The sequence below is a fragment of the Triticum dicoccoides genome, chromosome 3B, assembly GCF_002162155.2.
Source record: "Triticum dicoccoides isolate Atlit2015 ecotype Zavitan chromosome 3B, WEW_v2.0, whole genome shotgun sequence".
Classification (NCBI taxonomy): Eukaryota; Viridiplantae; Streptophyta; class Magnoliopsida; order Poales; family Poaceae; genus Triticum; species Triticum dicoccoides.
Genome location: NC_041385.1, coordinates 756,335,380 through 756,346,578, shown reverse-complemented (window position 1 = coordinate 756,346,578; position 11,199 = coordinate 756,335,380). Strand labels below are relative to the sequence as shown.

At 43.3% G+C, this 11,199-nt stretch overlaps 1 protein-coding gene and 1 pseudogene across 3 annotated transcripts; both read right to left on the bottom strand.

The window, feature by feature from the left end:
• Positions 1–2,180: 2,180 nt before the first annotated feature.
• On the bottom strand, positions 2,181–5,677 carry LOC119278301 (annotated as a pseudogene).
• A 465-nt stretch (positions 5,678–6,142) lies between these two features.
• Positions 6,143–10,595, bottom strand: LOC119278299 (disease resistance protein RPM1-like). 3 transcript variants are annotated; one of them, XM_037559660.1, is made up of 4 exons: positions 10,396–10,537; positions 10,103–10,280; positions 6,525–9,302; positions 6,143–6,452 (listed from the first exon to the last, which is right to left on the bottom strand). In XM_037559660.1, exon 3 carries the CDS (start codon positions 9,295–9,297, stop codon positions 6,568–6,570), a length of 2,730 nt encoding a protein of 909 aa, XP_037415557.1. In that variant the 5' UTR covers positions 9,298–9,302; positions 10,103–10,280; positions 10,396–10,537; the 3' UTR covers positions 6,143–6,452; positions 6,525–6,567. The 3 variants fall into 3 exon arrangements, with proteins under 3 accessions (XP_037415557.1, XP_037415556.1, XP_037415555.1); XM_037559659.1 differs by having other exon boundaries at positions 6,143–9,302; positions 10,525–10,595; XM_037559658.1 differs by having other exon boundaries at positions 6,143–9,302.
• Positions 10,596–11,199: the final 604 nt, after the last annotated feature.

Genomic DNA, 11,199 nt, shown 5'->3' with positions numbered 1-11,199 from the left:
GCTCAACCCGACTCCCCCGAAATTCTTCGGGAGCCCGTTGATACAGCGCAAGATCGCCGCCAAGCTTGACTACTTGGACACGGACTTTTTCGGCCATTTGTCCATCAAGGACCACTGCAACGGCCTACTCTTGCTTTGGGATCAGCTCGTCGTTAATCCGGCGACACGGCAATGGGCGCGCCTGCCCCCTCCACCTCCCCATGCACCGGGATGGAGGACTTAGGCGTTGACATGTGCATTGCCTTTGACCCCACCGTGTCGCCGCACTATGAGGTGCTTCTCCTTCCTTACGTCCCTCGCATGTTTCAGAGCACGACAATGTTCACCAAGGAATCGGCATGGCCGCCCTCTCCGTATGCAATACGTGTCTTCTCTTCAAGGACATGGCAATGGGAGAGAACTCGTTGGTCCGGAGAGGGGAGGCGGCTGGGACCATTGCCGACATGCAGTCGGATTGGCAACCAGAGCATCGCTACACCGTCTACTAGCAAGGAGCGCTTTATGTGCATTGTCAAGATGACTCCATCATGCGGTATCCATTCACCACCTTAAACATGCATGCTCACTTAATTTTGGTTTTACTTTTTTAGTGTTTTTTTTATTGAAACTCATCGATCGTATTACCCATCCTAATATGTTCTCTTTTCCATTTGATAATTGCAGCATAACCTTATCCCATGGAAAGTATGAAGTGATTAAATCGCCAACAGGCAGTAAAACCAAGCGTGCTGATCTTTATCTAGGGAAATCAAGGAAGGGGGTTTATTGCGCTTTAGTCCGTAATTGTAGGTCATACCGACTTCAGGTTTGGTTGCTTACCCAAGTATGTGGTAAAATGAAGTGGCGAGTGAAGATTGACATAAGCCTTTTGCCGGTGGTAGCAAAATTTTCTTGGATCTTTCGTGTTGAAAACTCTCGGCCGTGGAGCTTGCATGAAGGGAATTGCAATAGAGATGGTGAAGAACCACTAGTGGAAGATAAACTTGAATAGGACTTTGACAAGGCTACTGTTCTCGAGGGCGTAGATAATGCTGAAAGTGAGTATATGCATGGAGATATTTATTTCCTTGGGTTCCATCCATACAAAGAGATTGCCTTCTTGTGGGTATCAAGAAAAAGAGTGGTTGCTTATCATTTGTGTAGCTCAAATGTTCAAGATTTGGGCGAGTTACGTCTACAAAGTGTAGGAGATTCTTTTCCATACACACCATGTTGGACAGGAGAGTTATTTGAAAAGAATTGATTGTGTGTACCCAGCATCCAGGGCTATGTTTTAAATGTCATATGAATTCTAACTTATATTCGTGAATGTGGATTCTTACAAGTAATAAATAAAGGGCGGATTGCAATATATCTTACCTTTATTTCAGTTACATGTGTGTTCCTTTTATTTGTCCCTGATCCTGATACAAATTGCATCCGAACTCTAAGGTCCTGATTGGCTTGTGGATGCAATTTAGGGTAGTTTGATTAGGTGGGCTGCATCGAAATCCTACGGCTGAATCGACAGCTTCCACTCAGACAGACTCATCTTGTACATGAAGGGGAACGCAACGTCGAGCTCATGCGGACGGGATGGCAGCCACCCACATGGAAAATTTCCACGCTATATGGATTGATTAGCAGATAACACTGAATCACACTATGAAGACCCACCATAACACCGCATTATAAATAAATAAAAAACACACTCCATCGTCTCCCCCACCCGCCAAACCATATACTCCATCATTCCAAAATATAAGGTGTATTAGTTTTTAAAAAGTGATTTTTTTTAAGTTTGACCAAGTTCAGAGCCAAAACTATCGACATCACAATACTAAATTCATTTCATAATTAATCTAATGATGCTGGTTCGATATTACGTATATTGGTATATTTCTCTGAAAAATTAATCAAACTTAAGACTTTTCAAAAAATTAATACACCTTATATTTTGAAACAGAGGACTTTTTGTTTTTGAAAATCCAACAACACCAACTTGCAGTAAAGCGTGCACAACCCTTCTAGTATTAGTTCAAACCCCATCTAACGCGAGCCGTTACACCACGTCGGCTTTTGCAGGACCCACAAGCCATAATCGTCATCAAATGGGCCAAAGCCACCAACCAGTTTTTTTTTTTGTAAATGATTAGGCTGAGAATTAGGGGGGTTTCGTATCAAATCTGTGAACCTGTGTATCCTGAAAATCTGGTCGTTTTCTGCAATTAACTCCCATCATACATATAGAAAAAGCAAATTATTTACTTACACCAATTCCTTTCACCCAGATGAATCCAGTGTTTCCCCATGCATGGGACTAGATTAATGAACAGCTCAATTTATCTGATTATATAACTCACTGTTGAGCATGGGATCCTTTATTATCGAGCTCGCTCCGAAAATGGATGCCATTGTTTTCCAGAAAGCTGGAGTACCAGCAAGCAGAGAGCCTGGCCTCCCTTGGCCGCGCCTCATCGTCGAAGTCGACACGGTACAGGCCGTACCGTGTATTGTACCCTGCGAGGAACTCGAACATGTCCATGAAGTTCCACGCAAAGTAACCTTTCACATTGACTCCGGTTCTGCAGAGCGAAAACCGCATCATGGTAACTGAGCCCTGAAAATTCTACAGTGCCTGCAACTGCATTTCTCGTGGGTTTGTTTGAATGACTAACCTTAATGCCGCCAGTGTGCTCCCTATGTAGCTCTTCAAGTATTTGACCCTGTCAGTGTCATCGAGAGTGTCGTTGGTAGATGCCTTACCTGTAGAGAGGAAGGACGTGGTAGAAGACAGGTCTCATCAGACAGAATGGACTAGAAGCATAACACATCGACATAATTTTATCAAATTCTACTGAATCGGATATTTAAGATGAGAGCTTGATAAAAATATTGGAGATTGTAGTGATCAGAAACAAGATCGACTTGCCATTCTCTTGGACATAAATGGGCAGGTCACCATAGACTTTTGCCAGGTACTGCAACACAAATTGTAATCCTTTTGGGTCATCTGGAAATGCTGTTGGCACATCCTGCATTCAAAATAAAAAGTAGTAGCATCTTTTTGTCACAGCTCGCAAAATGGGCACAATTAAGATTGCTTGCTTACTGTATGAGTCAGAATTCCTAATTCACCTATACTTTATGTCCAAAACAGCTGAAGCTAGTAGCATATTTATCAGTCAATATCGGAAAACTTTACCTCACTTACTGCCGGGTCTGTTCTAGAAGCTGCATCAAAGAAGCAAATAACTTGTTAGTATATGTTTCGAAAGCTTCGATACACTATTTGGTCAGTACATCTGTTAACACATTTCTATCACCCATCGCAAAAAACAAACATTTCTATATGCCTTAACAAGTTGTGTTAGATAAATGAGTCAAATTCCCAATTTTAGCCGCTAAACTCATGAACAATGATGGAGCAATACGCCAATGCAAATATAAAATTTTCTTACCTCTCTTGTAAACTGACATGTCTGCTGCATAGTCGCGAACACCATTCTTTAGAGGACGATCGCTCGCATAGACAGAATAGTAGTGATTTATTCCTATGAAATCAATAGCACCCTTGACAAATTCAGATTGTAGTTTTGTGAAGGATGGAAGGCGGGAACCAGCATTCGTCTTTATCACTCGGGGGTAATCTCCGAACACCAAGGGTTCTAGTATCCTACGAAATATCACAAATTGATTGGTTAGCTGCATGTTTGTTACACGTTTAATTTCAGAATCTAGAAGCAAAGGTAAGAGTCAAAACAGCATACAAACCGAACAGGAAGTCCTGATATCTTTTGTTTGCTGCTAAATCAAGAGTAGAGTTCGTCAAAGGATAAGTCCAATGGGAGTAAACATTTATGCCAACAACTCCCATTTGCACGGCCTACACACAAGAATATTTTTGTTAGCATACAAATATTGTTTCTAAAACATAGAAAATATAATATTATACAAAAAAATTGCAATCATGAAGACTCCGTAGTAAATTATGCAGTTAACAAGTACTTTCTTCTGGATTGGTTTGACAATACTAGTGTTTCAAAATTAATCTTAGATTACAACTTAAATCTGCCGGCAAAAAAGAGTTGTTAATATTTGGCACAAGATAACTCACTCGATATTTTTCTCTGTAAAGTCTAGTAACAGATGCATGTGCCAGTATCATGTTATGAGCTGCTATGTACGGTTCCACGGTTGAGTTCCCCGCGGTACATTTTGTTCGCCCAAAAGGATCAGAGCAACGCCCGGGTGGAAATTTTCCACTACCGTAAGAGTCGGCTGGGACGACATTAGGTTCGCTGATCGTAGTCCAAAAGGAAACCCTGTCTCCAAACTCTCTAAAGCATACATCTGCAAATGCCGTGAAATCCTCCCTGCATTTTGCAGTACCACCTGTTAGGAAATATGTAACTGAGAAAGTAGGGATCATTCAATTATCTGCACATAATTTTGCATAGACGACCTCAATGATCTAAATTCCAAAAAAGGTTGATCAATTTCAGATTTTGAGAAATTTCATCACCACAATGGAAAAATTACAGGTTCTTACACAACTCAAGGGCTTAACCATCCTCCATATTCATCATCCAAAACTTGCGGGAAATCGAGATGGTAAAGCATCACATGGATTTGAATCCCTAAACAGCAAGGACATTGTGGTTCAGATAGTGAAGAATAAAGGAACGAATATTTTTTAGAAAACTATGGTAGATTTCCGCAGCTTCTCATGTACTCCCTCCGTAAAGAAATATAAGAGTGTTTAGATCACTATATTTCTTTACAGAAGGAGTAGTATATTGTTGAAAGATGAAAAAGTTTGTCAGTATATTCGAATTTATAAGCTATTTTACTCTAAATAAGCTTACCATGTTTCACCAGCTCATTTATAAGGTTGTTGTAGTACTCTAACCCCTTTGGATTGACAGCTCCCCTCCCATCTGCAAGCCAAAGATCAGTTATTATTGTCCGTGCAAATTCATTTTATACAGCAGTAGAGATATTGTGGAAAGCTTTTATACTTGGAATAAGCCTTGGCCAGGAGATGGAGAATCTGTAAGCCTCCAGGTTAGTGTCAGCCATGAGCTTGACATCATCCTGAAATGTCGGATGATACTGCCCAGGATTAGTATAATCTGAAACAAACAACAATCGGACATTTTTTTTCCCTTCCACAGAATGTTCAGGTTATCATCCATGTCGGCCATGTAAACTTTCACCGTGATTACCTTGTACTTGTGGTACCCGTCAGAAGCGACGTCCCCTGTGCTTTTGTCCGCCATTTTCCCTGTCATTCAGAGGCAAGCAGATTTTGTTTTGTTTTGGAAACAGATTTGATCAACACCTGCACAAAACCGACAAGTTCGTTGATTACCAATGTGAGTGAAGGTGTCCCAGATGCTTGGGCTCCTGCCGTCCTCAGCCACGGCGCCCTCATACTGCATAAAAAAACAGAGCAAATTAACAGAGAAACCAGCTGACCAAGGGAAACAAATGCACGGTTACCTGGTACGCGGAGGTGGCGGCGCCGAAGACGAAGTCCGGCGGGAAGTCGCTCCGCGTGAAGCCAAGAGCAGGGGCCGCGCCATGGGCGGCGAGGAGCAAGACGAAGAAGAAGGCCATGGCAGCGGCCTGTCTGTATCTGTACTGATGATATGTGCCTTTGTGGCCATGACAGGTTAGCTTATCGCTCATCCTGCCTGCTCAAACGGTCCCCAACTCTCATTACTTTTTTGACAGCAACGAGTGACCAAACCACGTGTGTCCATCAAATCCGACTGTTGAAGCACATGGACGGGTGGTGAGATAATCTTGTGCTTACAAGTGTCTAATAATCCTACATGCACATCGGCAGTGTACCTAAGATATCTAGGCGTATGTTTTACTCTCCACCGTTGATTCGATTAGAGGATGCACCGAAGCGGCTCTTTTGTGTTGCCATGGCGAATAAAATTTATGAAACTCTTTTTCATGGGCATTACGTCAAAGAACAGCTCCCCAGTCAACCTGAGAGGACTAAGAAATTAAAGGGCATTTTTTTCCCCTGACCAGAGCTTAACTCCAGACTCGGTGATCAGGCTTGGCATTTGTGCTACTGATGTACAGGGTACAACCTATGAAGGATCAGTAAAGCTGTACAAACTCCAGGCAGCGGCCTAAACCGGAATTAAAACAACTGCTACTAAAAAAAACATTTTCTTCACATAAAACACAGCAGTTTTTGAGTTGAGCTCCTACAAAATCCCGCCTCTCGGACTCTCAACTCGAGCAGGGGCTTCACTTGGACACGGAAATCAGTATCGGTCGAGGATGTGCCTCTTCGAGAACGACAACCAGGATGCAGCAGAAACATAGATCGGGCGGTATCTACTAACAACAAGGTAAACAAATTCCACAACATTGTTTTCTCACATGTTCGACACAACTGTTTCCTGAAATCAGTATTACAGCATCAAACTGAAATACAGGGCCTCCTGAAAACAGAAATCGTATCACGATATAGAAGTACAAGGCTCGCAAATGATGTCTTAATAATTATAACATACCAGAATGATTAAAGCCACTGCAGAAAGAACCGCTGTGCCACATTCAGACACGAAGCTCCTGAACATGCACCATCTTCTGCTGCATTCCGTTCTTGTCCCACTGAGCTTTGAAGCCCCCGTGCAAGCCCAGCAGCCAGAGCTTCTTCAGGGAACTAAGGGATTCAATGCCTTGAGGGACCTTATCCAGCTTCGACAATGACACGACATACAAACCTTCGATGCTCGGAAGGGCGCCATCGATGATCTTTAGCTCGTTGACATTATGCATGTGCTTCAGTGTAAGGCTCTTCAGGTGAGGGAAGGAATCTGCAGAAAGAACCAAAATGTTTGCACTGCGCATGTTGTTGAGCCGCAGATATGTGAGGTTTGGCAAGTGTGGTGCAAGCATCCCCAGTGGATCCTCGTCTTCCCAAAGGTGACACCAGCTTAGAGCTAGATACTTGAGATTTTCTCCGTGGCTGCGGAATATCGGGCACTCCAGCGTTCCCTTGGCCCATTTCCCTCTGATGATCAGCTTGTGGAGATGTGTGGACATTGGCTGGAGGGACTCGAAACAAAGTGCCTCGTTCTCATCTCTTCCAGCAAGAAGCAGACTGGAAAGAAGCGGCATATTTGACAGGGCAGCAAAAATAGTTGCGCATTCAGCAGAACTTATGTTGTCAATCCACAGAGTTCGCAATTGCACCATTCTCTCCAGCTGCTCAGCCAAGTCTTTGTTCGCTTGGATGAACTCAAGAGTCTGCAGCCCTTCAATGTTGGGCAGTTCTTTCGGTGCTTGAATTCCGACAAAGTATCGAAACTCCGTCTGCTTCTCATCAGCATATCTATCAGCTAAGAGGTGCCGTAGATTCTTGATCTTAGCAATCCCTCTTGGTAGGGTCTCTATGTTAGTTTGCTTGATGTCCAGAGTTTGCAGGTTCGATAGTTTCTCAACAGAGTCTGGGAGTGACCTCACCTTGGTGCGGCGTAAGCCAATGTAATGTAAATTGAAGAGTGTACCTATCCATGCCGGCACTTCAGTGATTTCAGAGTCTTGTAGCTCGAGGACAGTCAGGTAGCTGGATTCTGACGAAACTGAGAACGGCATGGCAGGCATGGATGAAATTGCTCCTACTGACACTAGAGTTCGAAGACGGGGAAGCTTAATTTTCAGTGCAGTATTGCCTTTCCATCCACATGATGACAGACGACGAACATCCTTATTCATATGTATCAATGTGGCATAATCATTTGCACATACAAACTGCTCCTCGCTTGCAACACAAAGAGCCAGGTCTCGCACAATATCATGCATCGTACAGGTGCTCACCCTTCCCAGTTCATCTGTCTCCTTGACTTCAAGCATATTGCGGTATATCAGTTCCGTCAGGTTTCCCTCGGCCACCTCCTCCGGGGTGCTATTTCCTTTGCTACACACAAAGCCTTCTGCAACCCACAGCCTCACAAGGCTCTCACGTGACATCGGGTAGTCTTCCGGGAAAAGGCTGCAATACAAAAGGCAGTTTCTGAGGTCTCCAGATAGGTCATGGTAGCTCAGATTTAAAACTGCCCGGAGATGATCATTCTTCGACAGCTCAGTTGAGAGTTGATTGTATATCTGCTCCCAAGAGTATTGTGTTTGTGGCCTCGAAGACAAAACACCACCTATTGATAAAATTGCTAGTGGCAGACCCTGACATCTATCAACTATAGACCTAGCAGTTTTCATGAGATGATTGGGACACTCATACTCATGGTCCTTCTTGATATAAAAGACCCTCCTGCAGAAGAGTTCGAATGCGTGAGCATTCCCCAAAGGCTTGAGAACGATACGGCGTGTCAAGTGAGCAACAGCAGCAACATGATTGTTCCGCGTTGTGATGATGATGCGACTTGCATGAGAATTCTGGAATGCATCTCGCATTTGAGAGTACACTTCCTTGTTCCAGACATCATCCAATACAATTAAACATTTCCTATCTTTAAGCTTTCGCTTTATTTCTTCCTTCAAGTCATGCACATCCATCCTGTCAATGTTAGGTGATGATGGTTGTTCGGTAACCTTCTCGAGTAACTTCCTCAACAGAGCATCCAAACTGTAGGTCTGAGACACAACCATCCACGCACTTGTTTGGAAGTTGATCTTTTCACGTTCATACACATTTGTGACGAGGGTTGTTTTTCCCAACCCACCCATACCCGACACCGTTATCACCGTAGTCTCCATCTCATCCGAGTACAACCATTCAGTCATCATTCTCCTGTTATCTTCAATTCCAATAAGATCTTCATCTTTCACAAGTTCAGGGAAGATATCTTGGGACCGTTGTCTTTCCATCTCAGTGCACGGGTCATGAACAAGCTGGGATGGTTGCAGCCATTGCTCCTTGAGTCCGATAACTTGCTTTATCTCCTTCTCTATCTTGACTACCTCATCGGCAATTTGACTAAAAACCCGGACATAATGTGATCCTTTGAGGCACTTCTTCAGAAACCCTTTTTCCACATGAAGAGAGTGATATGAGTATTTGTCCATCACATCCTCAACATGGTAGGCCAACTTCCTCACCTCCCCAATCCAACCCTTTACGACTTTGTCGGCTAGGTACGGCGTGCCTATCTGCTGTATGACGTTCTTCATTGTATTTAATTGCTTCGCTATTCCCTCAATCTTGTCATCCAGATCAATCAGATTACTAACTTTTTCTGACAGCTTGGCCAGCAAAGCCTTGGTAGCTTCATCAGCTAAGACATTCCCAATCTTTCCGAGAGCAACGAGCACCGCCTCCGCCATTTGTCCTGAACAAAATAAATATAGATCAATATGTTAAATGGGGCAATAACCAATTTCATCCAAGAAAATTAAGTCGAGAGTTAGCTTAGCTTGTATGAACAGAGAGAAACTTTCTCCAATGGTTGTTTTACTTCCACTAGTTTTCGAACTGAAAATTTATAGGTTTGTTGACATTACTCCACTGGTTTCGTGCATGGATGGAACGAGTAGCTCTGTTGATATTTAAGAATTTTTTTTATTAATGTATCATGGGAGAAGATACCTGGTGTCAATGTACTACCAGTACTAGATAAATATGTATAATCAACACTTTTTGTCGTCTGACAGACTGACACTGAGATAATCAGACAAAAGTACTAACAGGGTCCGTGATAAGAAAAGAGATATAGAGTTTTGCTCATGGGCCTGATAAACCGTAGCATGAAGGAAGGAAAGATTTAAGACATGTTAATACATAGTACTACACGCACGTTTGCATGACTTGACACTCTTGACTTGAATATAGTTGTATCAACTATGCAACTCTAATGCTTATTATGGAACAAAATAGTTGCAGTTGTTATACAGGTCAGAAAAATGCTAGAAGTGTGCTTCTTCGAAGGAGAGGGTACTAATAATTATACAAGGAGAGTGCTAATTACATGGTATGTGGTTTCTGGGAAGGTAGTTGGTTGTTCAACATGCGATTTTAGTTGTGTTGGGAAACTTGCAAGCTGTGAATGAACTAATCTGACATGGTGCATATTCAGTCAAAATCAATTTTTTATCTTTTTTGAGGGAAACTGAGCACAATCAAAATCATTACCTGGTGACAAAACAACTGTTCAGTCAGTCAAGCAGAATAGGTTGGGGGCCGAGCAGCGTGCGCAACTGACAGGAAAGATTGACCACGGGTTAGCGATTTGGCATCAACAAGCACGGGGGACACAGCTCTCATCCAAAGATGAAACTTGACAATCACATCAGGAGATAGTTGGTTGACTCTGCAGCATGGAAGAAGAGGGGATGAGTATTTATTTATGCTCAGGAGCAGAAATCGGATCAGAATGGCATGTCACCCTGATACGGGGACTGGATTTGCCATTTCCACGCGACAACCTAGGTCCGGCTGCCAGATCCAGGAGCACAAAGTGCGGCCTCCTCCGCCGCGCCTGCGCAGCCCGGGCGGCCAGAGGCCTCCCAGCAGAGACGGAATCTAAGCTAAGATAAGGAAGAGCGTGTGTGCACCTGTTGGTCGCAATGGAGCTCCGTGGTGTGAGGAGGAGGAGGAGGAGACCTTGACCCGCTGCAGGTCCGTGGTTTTGTTTCTTCTCCGAAGGCACCTCGGGGGGAAGTCAAGTCTTTGGTTATTGTCCTGTCTTCTTTTCTTTTCTTTTCTTTTTTGATTTTATTATTAAGTTTAAGAAACCAAAGATTCCCGGGAAATTATACGGTTGGTACGCTCCTATCCTATCCTACTTGTGGTCTAGTGCGCAAGAAACCGTGACACGTTATGTCAACAAGTTGTCGGATTGGTTGTTGGCAAAGCCAACTCTACTTTCAAACTCCACCAACTAATTATTTTTGCCAAAAAACATTAGGATATGGAGTATTATAAAAGTTTACAGAAGTATAAAGCACTTCAAACATATAATAACAAAAGATACATTGATATTCCTGGATCACCTTGCCGTTGACGCTCCTCAGTGGCTCTCTGATACAAAAGTTGAAATAACCTTATCGGGGACAGACAAGAAAGTCTTTATGCATGTGGCTCTAGGAGCAACGCCCAGGAGCCACAGTCGTCGTCATCGTCGTCGTTGAACCCTTGAATCAATCTAGGGAACCTGACTACAAATCTTGCCTCCGTGTATGCATGGCAAGTAACCCTAACCTCGTTGTCCCGAGGAGCTGACAGAAATC